At 40.7% G+C, this 25480-nt stretch overlaps 1 protein-coding gene across 2 annotated transcripts in view; it reads right to left on the reverse strand.

Annotated features, from left to right (window-relative positions):
* Window positions 1-25480, reverse strand: part of Atp8b4 (ATPase phospholipid transporting 8B4 (putative)) — a 177924-nt gene that overhangs the window by 67348 nt on the left and 85096 nt on the right. For both annotated transcript variants that reach the window (XM_021193344.2, XM_021193343.1), the window contains exons 10-14: window positions 15144-15302; window positions 12279-12367; window positions 10129-10325; window positions 5002-5210; window positions 334-380 (exon numbers count right to left, since the gene is read on the reverse strand). In XM_021193344.2, the coding sequence (XP_021049003.1) occupies window positions 334-380; window positions 5002-5210; window positions 10129-10325; window positions 12279-12367; window positions 15144-15302 (701 nt within the window). The remainder of the gene's footprint in view (window positions 1-333; window positions 381-5001; window positions 5211-10128; window positions 10326-12278; window positions 12368-15143; window positions 15303-25480) is intronic.

Genomic DNA, 25480 nt, shown 5'->3' on the forward strand with positions numbered 1-25480 from the left:
AGTCATATTTCCCGCCACTGTAGAGACCCTGACACAATGTTATCTTCAGTCATATTTCCCACCATTGTAGAGACTCTGACATGAGACCTGCATTCTTCCAGCCATTTGAACAGGAAGATGAATCCATGCACAGCTCTAAAGATTCGGAAACTGTGTGGCCAAGGGACCTTGATAAGAAGAAATTTTGAACCATGTAAATCTATTTCTTGTTTTTTTTTTTTAACATGCCTCATAGTGGATAGAATAAATCAAGCCTTTAAGAAAGTGTATACTTTAAAAACATATACCGTTTAAAACGGAAACAAAAAAAAATGAAATGCAACTCTTCTATACCTTAGTTATTTCTTTCTTCTGGCTGGGGTCATCTAGCACTTCACCTGCTAAAATAAACATTGAAAATAAATAGTAAGTAAAACTGAAACTAGTTTTAAACATGTAATTTTAGAGGATAAACTTAGTGTTTTGTTTTGCTTGGGTTTCGGGTTTTTGTTTTTTTATACTATGGAGAGATTAATATAATTACATCATTTCCCCCTTCCCTTTCCTGCCTTCAATCCTTCCCACATGCTCCATCTTTCCCTACTTCAAATTAATGGCCTCTTTTCCATTAATAAGTATATATATTACATACATATTATATTACATATATATAGATATAGATATATAAGATTTTGGATATGTGCCCTTTACTAGAGGATAGTATACTTACAAGAGGCTGCACCCATAAAGAAAATGGACACTCCCTCCCTCTGCCAATAGCTTCTTAGCTGGGACTATGATTTTGTGCCCATCTCTCCATGTCCCCTACACGCTGGCATTTTGTATGGCCTGAGACTGTGCAAGTCATATATATATATATATATATATATATATATATATATATATATATTCAGTGCCAATTAGTGTACTCTTTCCTGAAGAACTATTACTAGATAGAATATAAACTCAAATAGTGGCACAATATGTATAGCCCTAAAAAGTGATATTAGTTAGAGGGGTGCTTATGCTTAAGATAAAACTAAATAAGTAAACATTAAAAATAAAAAAATGGTGAGACACGTGACACCAGCTTAGCACATCAATCAACCCCCATCAGAGAAACTTTGTTCTGCAGTAGAGGTGATTAACACAGACCCACATCTGATTAAGGAACAGAGAATAAGAGGCTGTGGAAAGCTAAACGGAGCATCTATATCACACCCCATCCCTCCAAGGCTCAGGGATCATGTCAGATAAGGAGACAGAAAGACTATAAGAGTCATTAGAAGTCGGTGACTACAAAGAAACTGTTCTCTGGATACAGAAAGGCACACATACAAACTCACAGCAGTTGAGACACCATGCATAAGACCTGCACAGTCTCAGGCCACACAAAATGCCAGTGTGTGGGGGACAGGGAGAGATGGGCACAAAGTCACAGTCCCAGCTAAGAAGCTATTGGCAGAGGGAGGGAGTGTCCATTTTCTTTTTGGGTGCAGCCTCTTGTAAGTTACAATCCTCTAGTAAAGGGCACATCCAAAAGCATACGGGCAGCATAAGGGACACTTGATAGGCAAAGACGGGGAGGGGGAGGACACCAAAAAGGTGGGCAGGGAAGCTGACATGAATCTAGGAGGAGTCAGGGGAGAGGGTGTACATTATCAAAATGCATTGCACAAAATTCCTAAAGAACCAGTAACAAATGAGCAAACAAAATTAAGAAAGAGAAAGAAAGAAAGAAAGAAAGAAAGAAAGAAAGAAAGAAAGAAAGAAAGAAAGAAAGAAAGAAAGAAAGAAAGAAAGAAAGAAAGAAAGAAAGAAAGAAAGAAAGAAAGAAAGAAAGAAAGAAAGAAAGAAAGAAAGAAAGAGAAAGAAAAGAACCCAGTGCCTTCCATGGGAAACCTCCTATTGATCTGGTGGTCAGGGTGAGTCCAAGAGACTAGTGAGACAATAGATTGTCATTGCCCTTGGTTACCTCCTAGAACATGAAGGCAAAACCCTATTGCTAAAAATATTTCAGACACTGGAACTAATCTGGAAGCCCCCTCCTTGAGAACTAGCTTTAGTAATATATGAAGATGCTATGCATGCTGCCAAAGAGGGCACATGTTTGTTCTCTGTTGTTGTATGTTGGAAGTATATAATCATACTTTGTTTTGCAGGGGGTCACGGTTACAAGATTACCTTGAGTCTTTAAAGAGACTTTGGACTTCTGAAGCACACTACGAGTGTTGAAAATTATAGGAAGTTATAGGAAGTTTTGAAGTTCCATGAAACAAATTGTGGATAATGAAATGACCATAGCTTAGGTAGCAAGGGCTGAATGCTGTGGTTTGAGTGTGGCATGTCACTCACAGGCTCCTATGTTTGAACAGCTGTTTCCCAGCTACTGGCACAGTCTGGGAAGGATTTGGAAATCTGGGTATTTTTCTAAACTTCCCTTAGTATTTGAAGGGTTGATACTATTGACTAGGATTCCCTTTTTACAGTAGTGAAGCATTTGCATCCACCTGAACCAGACACTTACACCAGCAGGATTACTTACAAGCTTGGACCAATAAGACTTTCATTCAAGTTTTATGGATAAGCTGAAGAGCAGAGTTAGAAGTGGAGGACTATAAGAAGTCAGCATGGAGCCGGGTGTGGTGGCGCACGCCTTTGATCCCAGCACTTGGGAGGCAGAGGCAGGCGGATTTCTGAGTTCGAGGCCAGCCCGGTCTACAGAGTGAGTTCCAGGACAGCCAGGGCTACACAGAAAAACCCTGTCTCGAAAAACCAAAAAAAAAAAAAAGTCAGCATGATGGGAATCTATACCCATATCTTTTCTTTCACATGTTACAATATTCAACGTTTGTTTGTGTTTGTTTGTGTTTTTTTCTGGAGTGCAGGTCTATGTTATGAAGGCCTTTCATGCACTGTGCAGGAGGAGTCCTTGAGATTGTAACGAACCTAGCCAACCTCCTAAAATATAAATCTCAGAGTCACATGGTCATGGTCCTATCATGACCACAAATGCATTCATTCTAATTAAATGATGGAAAGAAGAGAAAGAACTGTGTCTTTGTATTAACAAGCCCACCCCCCCCCCAAAGAGAGCCTATTGCAGGGCTAGAGATGAAATAGAAGAAATGTTAAAAGTCTAAGAATGTAATAATTCTGAAACATCAGAAACAAGATGCAGATAGGTGTGCTGGTTAGTTTTATGTCAACTTGACACATACTGGAGGCATCTGAGAGGGGGGACATCAACTGAGAAAATGCCTCTGTAAGATTGGTCTCTAAGCAAGGCTGTGGGGCATTTTTTTTTTTAAATCTGTAATTAATGTGGGAAGGCCCATCAAGTTGTGGGTGGTGCAATCCCTGGGCTGGGGGTTCTGGGTTCTATAAAAAGCAGGCTGAGCAACCATGGGGAACAAGCCAGTAAGCAGCATCCCTTCATGACCTCTGCATCAGCTCCAGCTTCCAGGTTCTCACTCCCTTCGATGATAAGCAGTGAGCTTGAAATGTAAGCCAAATAAGCGCTTTCTTCCCTCAGCTGCGTTGGTGATGGTGTTTCATCACAGCAATGGTAAACTAAGTCAATAGGTCAGCATGAAAAGTTAAAATTTCCCAAAGTCCAGATCTATGACTCAAATCAAGTTAAGCTGTACCCCCCAAAAAAGCACTTCTGAAAAGTATTGTTGTGTGCAAGAAGTATGTTTTATGGGTATAAATACATTACAAATTATAATGCATATATAAATTAGGACTAAAAGAGGATACTAAATCCTTTCTATTCCTTTCCTATACTCTGTGAGGAAAATTACTAGCCTTCACATGATTTTTTAAATATGCAAATTTACAAAGATCTTGAAAGCTCTCCCTGAAAATATCAACAAGTTTTCTCCAAAAGTAGCCCACAACAAACATCTAGACAAATGGTTATTTGTCCATATGAGTAATGATTTCAGACTGCTTCTTAGACATCACATCACTGGGTTAAAATGAATCAAATGGATCTCTAAAGTTCCAAATATCCCCCAATATTCAAAATAATTTTACTTACACCACTATTTAGGTCAAGGAAGTATTGTTAGACTCAAAAAATAATGTCCATAAATTTTAAGTAATGGTTCTAGCAGGCATGACATGGATGTTAGACACACAAGAAAGCTCAGGCTGGAAGTCACCATGTCCACCACCAAAGAAGGCAGGATAGGGAGCTCGGGATACAGGAGAGCTGAGGGCATCATTGCTGCATAGGTGGGTGATGGTGATGGGATTCAACAAGAGGGCGGTCAGCATAGCATAGCGACTTTTTCAATCCCTTACTTTCCTTCAGAGTCAAATCCTGCTTTACATTATTTGACAAGGTATGAAGCTTCCTTCCCATTCGGAGACAAAGAAAAGTTACCTTCTCTTGGAACTCCTTGGTAAAATGAATGACCTCCATGAATTAAGGTAAGAGATCCAGAGGACTATCCTGAAGGTCCCACTGGGCCTCCCTGTTCTCTACAGAAGAAATTGTCTGCTAGCTAGACAATGCCAGCTTGAGATGGGCCAGGAACAAAAAGAATGTTTGGATCCCCAAATACAAATTATTTATCCATACAGAAGAATCCAAAGGGGGAATTTTGTGGTGAAGGTGCCTGAGGAAATGTGCATTTCAGGAAATACTAAAGCCTCAGAAACACATATATTGACATTGATCCCACAGGAAACATAGGAAGAAACATAAGACATTGGCTTAACAAGATAAAGCATGCTGTCTAGAACACAACCAGGGAATTTGGCTTCCAGAGCAGTTACAGAGCCAATCCACACACAGGGTATCAAAGGGAACAGTCTCCACCCACGGATCCTAGGTTCCATCAGGTACTTTCAAGTACGTGCAATAACTAGTTTATGGGTTATCTGTCAAGTATCTTGTCAAGCAATGCTTAACAAGAAAACCATGATGGTTTTGTGAGGGGATATAAGTTTTGAATGATGTTGTTTGTTTATTTATTTATTTGGTATCATTAAGAGAAACTATTCCCTTACCGTAGACTCTTCCATTAATGGAGCATTTTTTAAAAGTCATGATGTTTTGGGTGAGAGTTCCTGTTTTGTCAGAGAAAATATATTCGATCTGGCCCAGCTCCTCATTGAGAGTGGTCGTCCGAGCTTCAGCAGGCATTGCTTTCAAAGCATAATACATTTTCCGGTCCCAGTTTATAAAATAACTGTGTCCCAGACGGAGTACTTCCACACTGTGGTCCATTAACATGAGAGAGAGAAGAAAGAGCAGAGAGAACCTGTCAATACATGAACACACAAAGCTTTTCCAAAATCCTCAAGACTTTTAAAAACAAAAATATATAAGCGCTTTGTCCCTAGGTCCTAGCAATCTTCAGAAATGCCTCCACCGACAATCTGCTCATAATCCTTGGTGCCCGAGGTATTTCCTTTCAGTATCATAAAGTGATATGGCTGGCTCATCAGAAAGTCTCAAGCAAGGGCCTGTGGTTCTATTAAACAAGTTCAGTGGAGTGTTTTCTGTGGCATGTTCACTTGAAACTCCATCTGCATTGCAGAGTAAATGATCCCTTACTGAAGATATTTGGCATATATCTAGTTGGAAGAAATGTGTCCTGAAACAATGATGTGGTTTTACTCTCAAAAGAAGTCAGCAGTAGGTCTCCACTAAGCAGTAAACAAACCGTGATCAATCTTAGCTAAAAACAGTTTGTCACTGTCCATCTACTATGAAGAGTGCAATCTTTGTGCAGTAATGGCTTATACATTCAAACTCCAGAAAGGGGAAGTCTGTGGCCAAGGGACTAAGTCCAAATGTCTGTCATCTATAATGCCAAATGAGGTGCCCAAAAGATTATTGCAATGCAAGGTATCCGTTTTCGTAGAAAATTTATTAAGGGATTTTCTTAGACTTGTATTATATTAACTGCTTGAAAAAAAACTGTATTTCATAAAATTAAGTGCAGCTTCAATGATAAGGATATTTTTTCCAGAAATCCCATTTTTTTTAAAGCATTATATTGTAATATATTCAGCTTTGCTTTATTTTTATATAGTTCCATACCACAGCTGGACAGATTTATTCCTGGACATTATGTTTTTTTATTGATAGGCTAGGTTTTTAAATTATTGCTATCTAAAATAAAGTTTTAAAATACTGTATGTGTGTGTGTGTGTGTGTGTGTGTGTGTGTGACTCACATTATCAGACACTTAGCTGAATTCTATCAGGGGTGTATATCATTTTGGATGCCTAGGTTTATAATCACTTGTATGCATTTTTTTTTCTGAATAGGTTTGTTTTAGTTTGAATTAGTCCCATCTTTGCTCATTGAATTTCAATTTGTGCCTTTGTATATTAACAAGAGCATTTGAAAGAACATAAAATTGCATCAATAATAGCACTGACCTACAGTTTATTTCTGATCTAAGTAGGATTTCTTATCTTTACGGGAAGAGGGCTAGATGGTGTGTGAGAATTCTGAAGGCTGTGCATCTAGTTCTAAAAGCTGGGCACAATACTTCCCTCTCAGAGTAACATGAGGCCAGGCCATCTCCGAGTTTCTCCTAAACTAAAATCACACAATGACTACATAAAATCATATGATAGAAAGATGAACAGATCTTAATTCTGCGTTTTACTTTTCTGCCCCTCTCCCTGCATTTCTAAGTGACCACCCTGACTCAGGTTTTTGCAGAGTAGCTTACTGTTTCCTTATTCCTTTAAATGGGGAAGTGTTAGGACTAATAACAGTTCGGGTCCATCATCCAACCTGTCCTAAACAGGCAGACAGTGTCAAGTGAGTAGGTCCTGACCGTCTAGTCTCTAACTTCACCAATTAGAAAATTATGGCTTGCAAGATTAAGTGACTAACCCAAGTCACACACACACACACACACACACACACACACACACACACACAAATTGGCCCCGAGTTATAACCAGAATCCCAGCATCTGTTACAGGCAGTGCAAACCTGGCCTTCAGGAGATGGTATTATGCAATAGTCTCCCCTTACTGAAGACTCACTTCTTATAGTTTCAGTTACCCACAATTAACTGTATCCAAAACATATTTGATGGAAAAATTCCAAAATTAAACAGTTTTTGCTTTAAGTTGTGTAATGCTCCCAAAGGGTGAACTGTTACCCCATCCCATCCTGCTCTGCCTGGATCTACCACAGCTGAGATGTGATAGACCCTTGGCTGACACATCCCTCAGCATACACTATCCACGCATCACACAGCAGCCATCTTAGCTACCAGATCTATTAGTAGGGCACTGCAGTGTCTGTGTCCAGGTAATGTTATCACAATGCCTAAGTCATCCACCACACTTTGTCCTATCCTTCTGACATTATATCATCATATATCGAAGCAGGGTATAGTGGCTGGCTTTGTGTGTCAACTTGACACAAGCTGGAGTTATCCCAGAGAAAGGAGCTTCAGGTGAGGAAATGCCTCCATGAGATCCAGCTGTAAGGCATTTTCTCAATTTGTGATCAAGGGGGAGGGCCCATCGTGGGTGGTGCCATCCCTAGGCTGGTAGTTCTGGGTTCTATAAGAAAGCAAGCTGAGCAAGCCAGGGGAAGCATCCCTCCATAACCTCTGCATCAGCTCCTGCTTCCTGACCTGCTTGAGTTCCAGTCCTGACTTCCTTTCGTGATGAACAGCAATGTGGAAGTGTAAGCCGAATAAACCCTTTCCTCCCCAACTGCTTCTTGGTCATGATGTTTGTGCAGGAATAGAAACCCTGACTAAGACACAAGGGTATACACAGAACTATGTAATACTTTGAAACAGGAAAGCACACATGCACACACACACACACACACACACACACACACACACGCACACACACACACAAAGAGACATACATACACACACATGCACATGCACACACACACATAGAGAGACACACATACACATACATCACACATGCATGCACACATGTACACACATGTGCATGCACACACACATACAAAAATGCAAAGAGACATACACGCACATACATACATAGAGACATACACATGCTCACATGTTCACATATGCACATACACATGTACACACACACACATAACCTGTGGCTGGATCTTTCTTAATGCATAAACACACTGACAGCATAGAAATATAAAAATAAATGTCTCTGCTCACCTGGAACTGTTAACTGTTCAAAGCGAATCATGATTTTCACCATATAGCATTAGTTAATGTATTGTACCTTATCCAAAAGTCTACTGGGGGCTTTTTTGGGGGAGGGAGCTCAGTCCTTATCATAGACACGCCTGTTCCTGTTCCTGTATCATAGTGTTTGAGCACTTAGGACCAAACAGCTCGAAACTTCTTGAAATGCTTTCCCCTCAAGTTGAGATCGAGATCAGTTATTCAGCAAGAGGAAGACCCCAGCTTTTTATCCTCACCGGTCCCAAGTCACCCAGCTTAGGGCCAGAGGAGAAACAAGGTGCAAATGTCAGACAGTGCAGATTTAGATCTTCATCCTGATCTAATTAGCTATGCAATCCTGAACAAATCAACTCCCCATTTCAGCAAGGGCTACTTCAGAAGGTTTGGGGATACATAAGATGAAGTGTGTTTAGTGCCTTATGCAAGACATTAAAAAGAAAGGAAGCGAAGCCATCTATGGAATGTGGCAAGTCCTCATATTCATGTCAGATTATAGAACGGCAGAGAGTGGTTTTGAAATCATAAAAATCAATGCAAAAAAAACTAGTTTTAAGCAATGAAGCACTGTACCGATATCAGATATAAATGATTATGTACACATAGATCAAAGGTGGATGCTATTTTTGAATAGAAAGGAATCCAGAAATCAACAAAGTTGATCATAGCTTTTCTGGCAAAGAACGGCATTTACTCCAAGCTTTATAATGGGATTCAAGCATAAGAGACTCTGAGTAGTGAAGATGAGCCAGTGTGATGAGCCAGTAGAATACAGATTACCCAGAGTCCAGGCTGCCCACAGCTCCACACTGCCCGGAGCAATTTGTGGTGTTGTGGCCACATGCCCCTACTTCAAGTCAACTTCCCACAACTTGACATTTCAGTTTCCTTACCACTATCCAAAACAAGAGTGAATTTTGTTCATTAACTTTCTTTGTTTCACTGTGGCTTAGCTTTTGGAAAGAGAAAAGAGAAGTTAGTCATAATTAGAGAGGAGTCAGGGCTGGTGGCTTTGCATATTGTTAGTATTGATGGCGAGCGTAAAAAAACCAGCCAAGCCTGTCCTCACTCCAGGACCTCAGGGACTGACTCAGTCTTGGTAGGATTGGGAGAGAGAATGTCTCAGGTAGACTTACACTCTTGTCACACACATACATGTATGAAGAAAGGGGAAGGGGTAGAGAGGGAAGAAAACATACTTATGTTTGGAGAAAAAGAACACACAGAAAGAGCAAACATTCACTCACACAGAGGGAAAGAACACACCCATACACACACACACACACAAAGTTGACGGTTGATGCAGACAATGACAAACCATTTCAATATCACTCTGCGAAACTAAATCTAGAAACTGTAGACCAGGATAGTGGGAAATAAGAACCATAGTTACCTAACAATCGCCAGGTACTATCACCTACCTTACTTGGGGTCCTTTCTGCATTTATTTATGATGCTGTGATGCTGTCAAAAATAAGGGAGACCTACTTCTCCTTAAGCTCTAGAGTACGCCAGACATTCATTGAGTCCTCAGGTAACCCTATGAGACAGGATTTATATTTTGCCCAATTTTTAAAGTGAAGAAGCTTAAGAAGTAAATGGTGAGGTGATTTTCCCAATGTTACAGGAGTAGTGAGTGGTAGGACAGCACCTGCCTCCAGGTACCTGAGGCAGACCAATGGCTGGAAGGCCACATCTCAAATTACCCCGGGTTTTTTTTTTTCTTACCTTAAACCAACTCAATTTTACTGATCAGATTCCATGAGTTTATAGTGCAGTTTATGTTCCAAAGAAACACATCCCTAAGAAACCATACTAATCAAGAAGAAAATAAAATGCATTTCTTATGATGTGAAAATGTACAAGTTAAACAGCATTGAAGAGACAGGCTGCCTTATTGCTAACAGATTTAGCAGATCACACACAGGGTGAGCGACAAAATGACTTCATCACAGTGTAAACCTCATCTCACCTCACATATAATGAAATGGGCACAAGCGTGTTGAGAATGATGACATATGACCAGAATGTTAAGAATCCAGAGAACAAGGAGCTCTTCTCGCCTTCTCTCCAGAAGAGGGGCGTTCTGAACTGGTTCCCAACTTCACTCTCCCAGATTGAACTTCCTATTGCAAGAATAATTCCCAAGCATACCAGAAACCCAAAAATCTGAAATAACAGTAGAAGTATAGAAATTTGGTCAAGGTTAACATGAATCCCAGATTAGCCACATCAATACAATCTAACCACAAGTCAATTTCCCATAAGAAATTGTCGTTTGAAAATCAAGTTATACAAACACTTTCTTACTTACAATCAGGCATATGAATAAAAGTTAGCATTTTATGGCCAAGGAATGGCTAGATATCTGACATACACTTCTCACTTAATTCTCTCACTAACTCTCTCTGAGGCAGATACAACCATTATCCACAGATTAAAAACAAAACAAACGGGTAAGCACAGAAAAGACCATGCTGTAGGCTAACCCCACCACCCATTTATTGTCATACCCTTACTCTGTGACAAATCACATACTTCAGTGCTTTAAGTCAGAAGGCTGTGAGACTTCAGTGCCCTGGAAAGCCCAATTTACATCTGTGGTCCAGCTACAATGTACTGTAATGGTTCACCATAGTTGACAGTTTGATGGACTTTAGAACCACCATGGCAACAAGCCTCCAGGCAAGTCTGTAAGGGATTATCTAGACTGGATTGACTGAAGTGGGAAGACCCACCGACAGGGGGCAGCAACACTCCAGCAAGTGTTCCCAGAGTATTTAAAGGAGAAGGCCACCTGAGCAGCCTCCATCTCTCTCAGGTTCCTTACTGTGGATGCAATGCAATCAGCTGCCTCCTGCTCCTGCAGCCACGCAGACACCACCAGGAATGACCACATCCCCACAACTGTACGACAAACCAAATTCTTCTTCCTTTAAATTGTTTTTGTCAGGTATTTGATAACAGCAACAAGATAAGCCACTAATACACTGACTGATGCTTCCTTTCCCTATCTCATGCCTGTCAGAATTCTTAGCTGTAGATCTGTCTGCAAATCCTTACATAAGGACAGGGGGAAAAAAAGGAGGATGAGCCAAAACACACCTCATGATGTAGATACTTTGTTTTTTGAAATACTTGAAATAATTGGGAGGCAAGGTGAAAATGTATACCAGATTTTAACAGCACCATCTCTACCAGATTTAGAAAAGCAAACATTTTGGAAGTACATCGGAGAGACAATGAAGTCATCAGTGCTGAGTCCAAACCCACAGCCTCACTGATGAGGGACACAAAGGCAGAGTTTTGAGAACGAGTTTGTGGTGGCTTGTTCTGCTTCTGTATCAGGAGCTCACACGAGCCCCTCTGGAAGCAGAAAAGGCTCTACAGAGTAGGAATGTGTACATTTTTTATCCAAGCAAGACTTCCTGATATCTAGAATTATTTGCTTCTTCACTCTCATAAATAAAGTAGGAGAATATGAAGAGGAAGTTGAAAAAAAACTTACTGAAGGTTTATTAGAAAAACTAGGTATAAGAGAAAACTTGAACCATGTGTCCCCCATACACTATCAATTTGTATCTATATCATAGTGTCTTCCTCTGTTAATAGTTAGTGCTACAAATTAATTGAATGAAATTACTTTAAACCACTAAAATTAATGATGTTTGGCATTAAATGCCCTACTTAAAAATCCCCAGGGGATCATCTTACTTACTACCACAAAAAACAAGGGTGCCGCCAGTGACTTTATGCTGTGATTGACAGATGATAGATGATAGGTAACAGGCAGACAGACAGATAAGATACATACATACATACATACATACATACATACATAGATTCATAGACAGACAGACAGACAGACAGACAGACAGACAGACAGATAAGACAGGCAGATAGACAAATACACTATTCTCACCAAGAGAACTAGAGTACCAGTCAACCTGTCAGTAATCCACTCATATCTCTAACGTACTCATCAACCTGTCAGTGATTTAGCCATAGCACTAGAATATGCATCAACCTGTCATGGACTCACCCATAGTCATACAGTACTTGTCAACCTCTTAATGATTCATCCACAGCACAAGAGCACTCATTACCCTGACAGAAACTTACCCACAGGACTAGGGTATTCATCAGTCTGTCAATGCTTGTCCTTTTAAACTTTGTCTTACCACTGTTCTGCATTAGTTTAGTGTCTGGACCTGTAAAAGAGTAACATTTCTGAAACAAAATCAATCTAATGGCAGGAATCAATATGTATCTCCCAACAATAACTATTAATGTTATAAATTCCCCCAATCAAAAGGCACAGACTAGTATTCTTTCTCAAAAAGAAGGAAAGATCTATTTGCTACCTTCCAGAAACACACATGACCACAAAAGGCAGAAACTACATTAAGGTTAAAGAATGGAAAATGTATTCCAGTCAAAAGGAACCTATAAAACAACCAGTTTTTACTGCTCTAATGGCTGACAAAATAAAATTTAAACCCAAACTAGAGAGCAGACATAAAGAAAGTCACTTCGTATTAAAACCACACTCTTATGGTCACTTGATCTTTGAAAACGATACCAAAATATATACAATGGAAAAAAGAAAGCATCTTCAATAAATGGTGCAGGTCTAACTGGCCATCTGTGTGTAGAAAAATGAAAATAGACCCATATTTGTCACCTTTCAAAAGCTCAAGTCCAATTGAATCATGGACCTCAACATAAAACCAGATATACTGAATCTAGTAGAAGAGAAAGTGGGAAAGAGTCTTGAACTCATTGGGACCAGGGGAAATTTCCTAAACAGAACTCCAATGGTTCATGCTCTAAGATCAACAATTGATAAATGGGACCTCATGAAACTGGAAAGCTTCTGTAAGGCAAAGGACACAGTCAATAAGACAAATCGGCAACCTACAGATTGGAAAAAAAACTTCACTAACCCCACATTTGATAGAGGGCTAATATCCAAAATAAATAAATAAATAACTCAAGAAGCTAACCACCAAAAAAAATCAAACAACCCAATCAAAACCTGGGGTATAGAACTAAACTGAGAATTCACAAAAGAGGAATCTAGAATGGCTGAGAACCACCTAAAGAAAAGGTCACAGTCCTTAGTGATCAGAGAAATGCAAATGGATGAAACTAGAACTCTTCCTGAGTGAGGTAACTCAGATCCAGCGAAACAAACAGATATGTACTCCGTTATAAGTGGACATTAGCTGTTAAATAAAGGGAAATCACACTACACTACACAGACCCCAGGGAGGCTGAATACCAAGGCTGAATAGGGGAGATGAGTGGATCTTCCTGGGACAAGAAAATAGAATAGATTTTGTGCAAGGACAGGGAGCGGGTAGGGTTGGGAGCAGGAGGGATCAGATTAGGAAAGATGATTGAAATTGGGGAGAGGGGCATTAGGGGTATGATGTGGAAGCCTAGTACAGTGGAAACTTCCCAGAACCTAAGAGGATGACCCAAGCAAGGACTCTTAGCAATGGAGGATAGGAGCCTGAACCCATCATTTCTGTAACTAAGCAAGACTTCCAGTGGTAGAATTGGGACACCAACCCAGCAACAAAACCTTTGATTTACAACCTGCCCTGCTGGCAAGATGTGATGGGGCAATGGTGGCTCAGAGCTTGTGGGAGTGGCCAGCTAATTACTAGTCTGACTTGAGGCCCACGCCATGAGAGAGAGCCCATTCCAGACACTTCCTGGATGGCCAGGAAGCTGGTTAGAACCAAACACAACTGGCAAAATTTAAAAAAACAAAACAAAACAAAACAAAAAACAATGAAATGATTCCTAATAATATTCCGCTATACTTATAGATCACTGCCTAACCCAATAGACATGGAGACTGCCTCTGGCAGCTGATCAGAAAAGACACTGAGACCCACAACCAAACATTAATAGAGTTTGGGAAACCCCCACAAAAGAGGAGGAGGGAGGTTGGTTGGAGCCAGAGGGGTCGAGGACACCAGGAGAGCACAGCCTACAGAATCAACTAAGCAGGGCTCATAGAGACTGGAGCAGTAGTCACAGAGCCGGCATGGCCAGCACGAGGTCCTCTGGATATATGCTATGGTTGTTTAGCTTGAGGTTTTATGGTACTACTAGTGGTGGGAGCAGGGATATTTCTCTTTTGTCTGTTCTGGAACCCTTTTCCTCCTACCAAGTTGCCCTGCCCAGCCTTGACGTGAGGATTTGTGTCTAGACTTATTGTATCTTGTTCTGCTGTGTTCAGTTGATATCCCTGGGAAGCCTGCTCTTTTCTGAAGGGAAACTGAGAATAATGGATCTGGGAGGAAGGGAGGTCAGGGAAGAACTGGGGGGGGGGGGTCCAGATGTATTGTATGAGAAAAGAATAGAGAAAAAGAAAAAGAAAAAATACAGGGGAAGAAAGAGTGGGAGAGTCTCTCTTCCTACCTTCCTCTCTCCCACCTCTCTTTCCCCCTCTCCCTTTCTCCCTCCCTCCATCCCCCCTAGCCCCATTAATGTACAGCCTTCAGACCCATCTGTTCTGGTGACAAACAGAAAGGATTGCTCTCAAGACTTTCTCAAATGAGTCCCTTGACCTTCTCAAATGACAAGCAACATAGCCTGCAACGGAGGGAGGGGGGACTTTCTTTCATATTGATCTTCATTTTTAAGGGCACATTGATTATATAGACTGGCAGATGAGGCTTATATGATGAGGCGAAAGAGAACAGAACAGTGGGCGTGCACATGACATCAGATACTGAAGGCTTCAGCCTCCTTAAGAATGAGTTCCACATGTCAGTGGTTCCCACACACTGGGACCACATGGATTACACTGAGTACTGCTGTCCCCTCTAGGAGTACCACACACTGGCACCACCTCAGGAGCCAAGTCTCAGCTCTCATTTAAAACTCTGTGCACATTCACATCCATAGAGAACCAGGAACTTTGCAGGAAGGGATGGCACAGAGGTGGCCCGGGTCTAAACGTGATACCTGCAAAAAGAACCATTCCAAAGCACCAGCTGGTGTTCCGCAGGACGCAGCCTCTGAGGATTATCTTCTGGTTGCTGAGGGTATGCTTGCTCTCCTTCCAAGAGAGGACCCCAGAGAATCTGTCTAACTTGTTGTTAGGCGCCTCACACCTGACGATCCCTGGAAAATAAGAAGCCTCATCAGACCCACTGCAAGCTCACTCCAGAGGCCCACCATGCTGTTCACTACCCTGCTGTTGGTATGCAAGGCACTGTCCCTCTCTTTCAGAAAGCATGCTGTTACACATGCAAGACTGTGCTGGGAGAAAATAAGCTGCAACATGCAAAAAACAAAACAAACAAACAAAAAAAACAAAAAAATCATAAAATACATCAAATATTTTGAAGCAAGATTCTCTATACTGACCAAATAAGAACAGAGCCTACAGGGTGCATGAGACTTTGTCCCTTAAAATTCTTTTAAAGTATCAGCTTTACTCTTAGGATATACCAAAATGGCCTTTTACAAGTATAAAATGATAGATGTCCACTTTTTTTCTCACTGTTCTGTGAACTGCCGAAAGGGTTAAGATGCCACAGTTTTGGTTTCATGACAAACATTAAACACTTTTTTATGTTCATGGTAAGGACTTGGGATCCTAGCATACCACAGGCTAAGGAAACCTGACTTTCATTTATTCCCTAAGTTGAGACTCCTTTCAAGGGCCCCAGGCCTCTTATGTTGATTTGATTCAGAGTTCTGTGGACTCTCAAAGGTACCACATAGCTTGCTCAAACTAGCCAAAAATAATGTTCCTGGGGGGGGGGGGTATTCATTGTTGTTGTTGTTGTTGTTGTTGTTGTTGTTGTGTTTGCTTGTTTTTATAATTCCAAGAAAGGGGATGCTTATTCCAAATCAATGAATTGGTGCACTCTATTCTTTCAAGCAGAACACGCACATCCAGGGTTGGGTTGTCTGGACAGAAAGGGGAAACAAATGATTTTCATGGGCCCCTCACAAGATATAACTATTAGATTAAATGCATTTACAAACAAACGGGCTACATTTTTAGAAGTGATGACTACAAAGATACAGAGCAATGGAATGCTGGGAAAGAACAGAGGGAAGAAGGAAAAGAGACAGGGAAAGAGGAAAAGAGGAGGAAGGGTGGAAACGCCCAGCTCAGGTCAGAATCAAAGGTAAGATGAGCTAGCATCTTTCGAGTTTGCTGTCTCGCAAGCCACAAAAGTGCATTTTAAAACCAGAAGCCAAAATGATGATTTGGAAAATAAGAAATGGGGAGGGGTCAACCTTCAGCATTGGTTGAGGAGACCAGCGAAGCCAAGATGACGTCGAGGTCAGCTTTTTATTGCTGGACTGAGAACCTGACAATATCAAATAAAGAAGTAAGTCAAAAGTGGTTTGGGCTCACAGCTCTGGAAACTTCTGTTCATAATCAATTAATGCAGATACTTGAAGTCTGTGGTGGCACATTATGGAAGGAGTATGTGGAAATCAATTTCTCCTTCAAGGACACACGTGGCTAATGACCTCCCACTAGGCCACACATCCTAAAGTTCCACCCCACACAGGAACACTGATCTGGACACTGAGACTTAAGAACTAAAGTATAGCAAATGGGTCCCCGTCCTTCTGATACTGAAGAGACTTCCTGTAATGCCTGTCCTTCTTAGAATACTGCTCTCCTTTTGGAGTTCGTAGACAGATGCAGCTATAATTCAAGCAGCCTGACCCCTCCCAGCCAGCCAGGCTGTTCCTATTTCAAAGACAGAAAAAAGAAACCATCTCTAACCACCACCACCCCCTTACTATTTCCTAATTAGCAAAAAGTTGGCCTAAAGTGCCTCTATTTGGTCATTCTCTGGGCCTTCCCAGACTTCAATACTAAATGAAAGCCTGCTAGCCTGGATTTCAAAGAGACAAACAACCTGCACACGGTTTCTTCTTAGACCAAGTAGCTGAATTATGGTTAGCTCTCATTATAGCTTATTTGTTCATTTAAAAGTAAATTAAAACCGATTTGAACTGGCTCAAGTCATTTGGAAAACTCTGTTGTGGCCCCAGAGGCTTTTTCTAAAATCTCGGATTTTGTGATCATCTTTTCCTTGACCAATAACATTTATTTCCGAGTTTCACATAACCTTGACTTGAGGAGGTCTCACCAGCAAAACCTGCGCAAATAACAGGCTGACAGAAGCCCTTGAAGTCTGTTCCACTTTCTTCACCCAAGACTCAATTTCCCAAACTTTAGATTTGGCCACTGTTTAAAAAAAAAATGTACTTTGAACAAAAAAACAACATGATACACGTCCTTGCCAATAACAATATAAAGAGCAGGTCTGTTTGATCACTTTCATGGTAGTAAGCCAAGGCTGACAAGGAGGTAAATTCAACCTTGAAGATTTTGGCTCACTATGTCCAGCAAGACTTGCTCTCATCTGGCTTCACCCTGAGGGTACCTTTCTGTACAGGGACTATAGGGCCGAGTTTAACATGAGCCTCTGGAGGCCAAACCCCAGCACAGCTTTCTAAGAGTGTGGCCCCTCTCTCCAAGTTCTAAGCACAGGGGCCCATCACAATGAAACATTGGGAACAAAGCCAAACTCTTTTTTTACCCGACAAAAAAAAGGAAATGCTGCTCCCCATTTCTTAGTTCTATTGTCATAAAATATGAAGGTTCCCACCCATTTCTCTTCCTCTCTTTCCAAAGGGGTGAGTGACCAGCTCCCTTTGTGGGAAACACTACACTCATCTCCATGCATTCCCACAACTTACCGTACTGTCTATACAATAAAATCTAAAAATATTTATTGGAGACATAGTTTTTTTTAAAAAAAAAAAAATGGTTTAGTTCCAGGACAGCCAGGGCTACACAGAGAAACCCTGTCTCAAACAAAAAACAAACAAACAACTGTTTAAAGAAAGGAGTTGTGGGGGCTGAACAGATAATCAGTAGCTAAGAGCATTTGCTGCTCTTACGGAGAACCCATATTCGCTTCCCTACACCTCATGGCAGCTTTAACTCCTGTGTCAGGGGATCTGATTCCTTCTTCTGCATATAAGAGCACCAGATACATGCATGGTATATACATTATATACATGCAAATAAAATACTCGGACCCATAATTTTCTTTCAAAAGGAAAGAGGTTGAGAGATGACAGTAAATCTATGATAAATTAAAAGGTAGGTATATTTTGACGGGAATCATGAAATTGGGATTTGAATACCAAATATTTGAATGCCAAATAGTATTACCCAACTGTAACATAAGCCAGGTAGGATGATGAAAGCAGGCAGTGACCTTAAGGCTCATCAGAAACAAGCAAAACTATTTTCCACCAACAAAGCCTAAGAGCCAGGAGCGGCCGCCCTGGGGTCCGGCTCTCTTCTCTCTAGTCCCATCCAAGGAAGAGATGGGAAATGGCTGCCAAGTGTGAGAAAGCCATTCGGGGGAAACAGGATCATTTCTCACAGAGTCATCTTAGCTGGAAATGATAAAAACGTTGTTGGGGGGGCACCTCAATCATAAAGTGTAAACATAATCAGGTAGTTAATCTCATTTCCCCCTCTAAAGAGAAGATATCGATTATAGTTCATCCATTATAATGACACAAGAAGACCAATACTGAGCAAAATCTACAAGTTCTTATTTTGAACTTTCCTTGGCATTTTAAATTCCCAATTCAGCCTGCTGGATTACCGCTTAACTACCAATTTGATAAGACTCTCAAACTATTTACTCAAAGAGGAAATATGTAGTTTACCAATAAAAATTGTTAGTACACAATATCCCAAAACTCATTAGCTTTTACCTTTTCTGCATATCATTAGTGATGTCTCTTGATTGTCCACTGAAACTCTTCCACAAGACAGACTGCATACTGGATAGGGTACCATTATTGCTGGTCAAGAGTTTCCCTAGCCAAGAAATTCTCAATGTTTAGGCAATTACCCAACTACTGCTGGGCTGATGAGTGAAATAACCTTTTCCCTTAAAAAGACAGTCTCTAAAGCCAAAGGGTTCTATTTAAGTTCTTGGAGGCCAAGCCCCTGTACTACCTTCTCAACACTGAGTCATGTGCTATCCGACATTAACACCACAACGGCCATATTAGTACCGCCAGTCAAAAGGAAACTATCCTTCATGTCTGCTAATGAGATCCATGTATCAGCTGCATTGTGCTGGACTGGACTTCTGTCCACTTGACTGGAAGAGTTTTCAGGTAAGTTTGGTAAAGTCACAAAGTGTTAACCAAGCCCATGTATTTATTTACTTAGTTATTTACTTATTTGTGTATTTTAACCAAGAAGAGATGTCATTTTTTGTTTGAATTACACACATGCTGTTCTTTAGAGAAAAGACCACAAAATACACAAAGATTCCTAACTAAAGAGTCAACCCTTCTCTAGTTCAGAACTGGTATTAGCAGTCACACAAAATATGTAAACGTGTCACTAGTTGCAAAACACAGACCACAGTTCAGTCAGTAACAATATACAAAAGATTCTTGAAGACATTCAAGCACATGTATATTAGGGGGTTTCCCCAAGGTATAAAAATATCTGGTTTACAAATACGTAATTAACAAATATTTTCATGTATTTGTTTATAAATGCTGTTTGGTTCCCTTAAGACACCATGAAAATCCTAGTCAAACTAAATTCTTTTATGTATTATAGTATTATTAGATCAAATTACATATTTTCTTATAGTGTTCAACAGACTACATATCATTTTTTCAGATATTTGAAATGGGTAAGATATTTATTTGTATGGGAACTCTTCAAATAGACAGAAAATCTACCAAAACCTGCTCCTAGTCTGTGTTTGGAGAGTACCTCTAAATTCTTTATCCTGATGAAATTCTAAGGCACTGAGGACTTTGATAATTTTGAAATAAATATAGAGATAGTTTGATTTCTCATAACCAGCTTACCTTACTTTTAAACGTTGCTATCCTCTCATAAGCTAAGCTGTGATACACCACCCTCTGTCTCTAATGCTGTTCCAGCTGTGGTTTAGAGCCTGTGGTTTTATGTCCTTTCTTAGAACAAGATTTTCCATCAGCTTTTGGGTTGCATTCTGACTCCTCTACTTAACAGTCACATGACATAGGTAATATTTTATCTACCTGAGTCTCAGGTTCCCTGTGTACAAATTGGAGTTAGTGATAATTTTTCCTTCAGGAGCTAGAAAGATGAAGTTGGGGAGATGGTTCAAAGGTTAAAGCATTTGCTGAACAAGAATGTGGATCTGAGTTAGGATGTCTGACACCCAAGTGAAAACAGGCATGAAAGCATGTGACCATGCAATCCAGGGAAGCACTGAGAAGTGTTATGAAGCAGAGACCCGTCTCATGTGGTTCATTTGGTAGGCTCACTAAGAGACTCTCCTCAAAAAAAAGAGAGCAATAGAGAAAGACACCCAACACACACACAAACCCAAAAGCACACCTACATTCGTACACATGTACACATACGCACACATGCACACACACACACACACACACACACATCTGCCCACATACACAAATGCCAGTCTCACAAAAGCATCAAAGGCTGTATGTATTTGAAAAGATAACTTACAATATCCGGTGAGTGCTTATTCCTGTATCAACATCATGTTCGGGGCCTGAGTACATTAGCAATCACCCAGTTAAAGGCCTCTTTGGGAAAAGCCCACAGACTCTTTAGCATTGTATGAAATATACATTTGCCAAACAAATAAATGAACAAAATAATGAATGGGCATAAACTCGTAAATATCCCTGGGTACAGAAACAAACATGCATACAAGAAATTATCAGAAGCATCCTGAAGCCCAACACACCTCAGCTTTGATTGCAGGTTGACCAGAAGTCCTGAACTTACTGCCCCAGTGAGGACTTCTCTAAGAACAGGAGTTGGGATTTGGACTTTCTGATACTTTGAAGGGTAGATGTGCATTTACACTATAGAGGCAGAAGATGGTGGCTTAGTGCTAACATAGTTTGGAAAATATTAGAAGAAAAAAACACTTAGTAACTTGAAATAAAAAATAGTATGATATCCAGATGTACCCAGAAATTGCAAGCAGTGTGTGTGTATGTATGTATGTATGTATGTATGTATTTTGTGTGTATGTACTTATATGAAGCACAGCATAAGCAAGGACCTGCCTCACACATAGGTAATATGTTTCAATTTTCCAAAGCTGGACAGGATATTTCCAAAAATATGTAATGCTAACATCATACTCTTAATGTAAGCTGAAAGATGAAACGTTGGGTTTTGATTCCATGACATATGGAAGCCTTTTTAGTCACTAGAAGAAACCCTGAAATTTATTGATTTCTCTTTTATGCTAATGTGTTATTTGGGGCCATTTTGTACCTGTATGCAAGGAATCATGATTATACTCACATACCCAAACCCTTTCTTATTCCTCCAACACTCCTATTAACACTTTCTTCCTGATTAGCCCCATTCTGTTTTCCTTTTCTGTGTGCCTGCAGGTCCTGTATAGGTAGTCTGTTCATGTTTGGAACAGCCAACTCACAGAATTCCTCCCAATCTCTGACTCTTACAGTCTCCCCACCCTCTATTCTGCAATGTCCTGTTTAGGGCTGAGCACTCAATGGTCTCTTATTCTCAGCACTTTGATCTGTTGCAAGTCCCAGCTTTGACAGTCGCCCAGTGCAAAAGGTGGTTTAACTATATGTCCAATTTACGAAAACTTCAGTGGCTGAGTCACACTACAGCCAACGACCTCTCAAGCTTTTAGCCAAGTTTATACCACCAAGCACGTATTCCTTCCAATGAAGCAGCTCTCATATTCATCCAAAAGTGGCCGATAACCCTCAGAATACTCTCATACCAGTGGACATGTGTTTCTGCGCAGGTAAGTATTGTTGTACACATAATCAACAGCTGGGTAAGATCATTGATGATTTGCCTTCCCCAAAATGCAGCATAGCACCTTCCAACACCTTCTGGTACCTTCTAGTGCTTTGAACATGAGCCTAAAGGAGGAAACTTCCTGCTCAATTCCAGCTTTATTGTTCTGTGTTTTATAAATAAATACATGAGGTGTCTTCAGCACTAGAGTTTTACTGTCTGGTTCTGGTGAGCAACCAAGAGTAATGGCCACAGTTAACCAACAGTGATGGTTACAGTCAACCAACAGTGATGAGATAGTCAGCCAACTGTGATGGTTACAGTCAACCAACAGTGATGGAATAGTCAGCCAACAGTGATGGGATAGTCAACCAACTGTGATGGTTACAGTCAACCAACAGTGATGGAACAGTCTGCCAAGAGTGATGGTGATGTGCTATGCTCTTCTGCTGACTTCCAGGTGCTAAGTACTCACTTTCTTTGATTAGATACTCCAACTCCAGTGATCAGCTAGGGCCTGATATCCTAGCTCCGTACCATGCCTTTGCGAACCTTCTACTGCACTCTCTGTGGAATTCTCCATTTCCAGCTTAATTTCATTCTGAGCTTTCTTCAGCAATTCTATCTCTTCACTGAATTTTATCCTCATATCCTGAATTGACTTTCTGATTTTAGCATCTGTCTGTGTGTATGCTTCTGGAATTCATTCAGCGTCTTATCACTGTCTTCTTTAAATCCCTACTGGAATTTGTTCATGCCCTCTATGATATTCTTTGAATATATATTTTTTCAATTATTTTTCTGGTCTTTTGTCCAGATGGCTTTCATTTGGGACCATGTATGTGTACTGTGTGTGAATATATGTGTGCTCGCATGTGTGCAGGTATATGTTTGTGGGCAGGGTCCTTCGCTGAACCTAGAGCTCGCTGTCTCTGGTCGTCTGGCTGGCCAGCTTGCTCACAGAATCCCTTGTCTCTGCTTCCTACATGCTGGGCTTGAGGTGGGCCACCACTCCCATCTGAATTTTATGTGGGTTCTGGGGATCTAACACCCAGTCACGTTCATGCAGCAAGCACTTTACCCATTGAGTCTCTTCTCAGTCTAATCTTGGTTTTTATGTTAGTTTGCACATCTTTCATCAGCTGCAGCCTCGGGTATGGGTCTCTGATGGTGCTGTATTGAATGGGTGTCTAAGTCTCTGCTTGCTGGGACTGGAGCTTGGCTGGTTCTGGAGCAGCTGGGTAAGGTTTGAAGTTCAGTGGGGGTTACTCAGTCCTGATTTGCATGTGAGGCAGCTGAGGTGACCCCAGCTAGGTGAAGTCATGCTGTGACTTCTGACCTCATCCCAGGTACTTAGTTGAGTTTGCAGAGAGAATGTGCCTGGGTGACAGCCATGGGTCTAAAGATAGTAGGCTTAAAGTACGGGAGGCAACAGAAGCATGGACTCTGGCCTGAGTAGTTGTCAGGTACGGTGCACAGATCCTGAGAAGCAGGGTTAGGAAGCCAGTGGAAAGAGGAGATGTGGCCTCCAACCTGAAGAGGCAGGAGCTCCATCTGGGTTCTTTGACACTAGAGGTTTGGGTTCCAAAGGACTTCTCATTTTCTCTGTGAAAAATCCTAAGATGCCAGGGTTAGATGTTGCAGTCATGGCAGGCCCGGTGGTCATGTCAGGAACCCCTCAACAAATAGCCACATTTGTCATTTCCTAATATTCCTTACAGTAACATTAGTGCTCATGAAAGGAAAAATGGGTAAAAGGTACTGTGCCTCCTTCATCTCGTCTTCACTCTTAGTCCAAGTTCCATGGCTACAAAATGAGGTCATCTACCCACCCACATCAGCATTGACACGATCAGAAAATTACTTTTACTGTGTTCACACCACTGAGAGTGCAGGGCTGCTTATAAAAGCATTGCGGTCTAGGCTGCCTGTGCCAGTATCTATGTAAAGGAAGGAAATGGTTAAAACAACCACTATGTGCTTCCTAATGGTTAGAAAAACTAAAACTCTTAGATTTGTGCCTCATTATAGGCTGGTGAAGATATAAAGGTACAGTCCTGCCAGGGAAGAATTGAGTAATGGCAAGTTATATTTAGATTGCCTCTTTAGGGCTCCATAAAAAGTCAACACAGTATTTTAAGAAGAATTTTGATTTGTGAATACAATTTACTTTCCTTGGATTTACATAACAGTAACATTTCATTGAAAAAAATTACTTCATTAGAAAATTTGTAATTTGTTTAATGATAATCAAAATATTTCTTGGGTTATTCAAAGTTTCCTGGTTACTCCTCTAGATTAAATCTTAATTTGGAAGGATATTTTTCTATAAACATTTATTACAGTAACAGTCATTAAGAGAGATTAAAACGTTAACATAATCCAGGCAGAATTTATAAGCAAATGCCAATAACAGACCCTATACATTCTGAAATGTGTATTCATTCTGAAATGTGTATTCATTCTGAAATGTGTATACATTCTGAAATGTGTATTGGAGAAGATGCATATGAACTTCCTGACCTGTAACTAAAGGTGCATTTCCAAGACCCTTCATCTTCATTATTTCTCAGTAAACTCCAAAGAAAACACCTCAGAAGGGTAGTCTTAAGTTCATAAGACTCCAGAAAGTCAAGCCAACCTATATGGGAAAAAATGATATCCAAAACCAAACTTGCAACTTGGTAATGCAAAAGACTTCTGAGGGGTGGCAGAAAAGCCTCAGTCTCCCTCAGTTTTGCATGGTGTGCAAAACTCTACAACTAGTATCTCTTTCTTTTACTTTTAAAGGTACCATGACCACAAAGAAATGCAGCTATCTAGAGGAGGAAGTACCTAGAGACCGACAGTGAACCTTAAAATAATGTTAGCACAAGATACAGCCAGAAACATGTAGACGCAATAACCTACTGAAGAGGTGGGCTTGGGTCGAATGCAATGATGGGTGGTGGTGGTGGTGGTGGTGGTGGTGGTGGTGGTGGTGGTAATGATGATAAACCATTATCTAAAATATATGGCAACTAATGGCTGACTATAACTTGGTGATTCTCATTGACTGCCTATCAGTTTCAAGACATTATGTCACTATGCAAACTTTAACTCTGTCTTCAGGAGTCATTGTCTAAGTTCTGGGTTTTGTTACAGAACCATTGGATGAAAGGCCAGACCTAAGACTAGAACTAAAATGCCAACTTGTTTACCCTCAGAAAATCTGTGCCAAGCTCCAGGAGGCAAATGGTTACCAAAGGAAGGGCACGGTGGGCAAGGAGGGAATGGGACCCACACAAGGAGGCATGAGGATGAGCTAAGTGGAGGCTTAATAAAGCCATTCTTGCTTTTAACATGAGCTTAAATGACAGACATCAGTGCTTGAAGAATTTTACGTTCTCCTACTGAGTGAAAGGAAGAAAGGGAAGGGAAAGGAAGAGAAGGGAAGGGAAAGGGAGGGGAGGGGAGGGGA

Source organism: Mus pahari, chromosome 3 (assembly GCF_900095145.1).
Source record: "Mus pahari chromosome 3, PAHARI_EIJ_v1.1, whole genome shotgun sequence".
Lineage (NCBI taxonomy): Eukaryota > Metazoa > Chordata > Mammalia > Rodentia > Muridae > Mus > Mus pahari.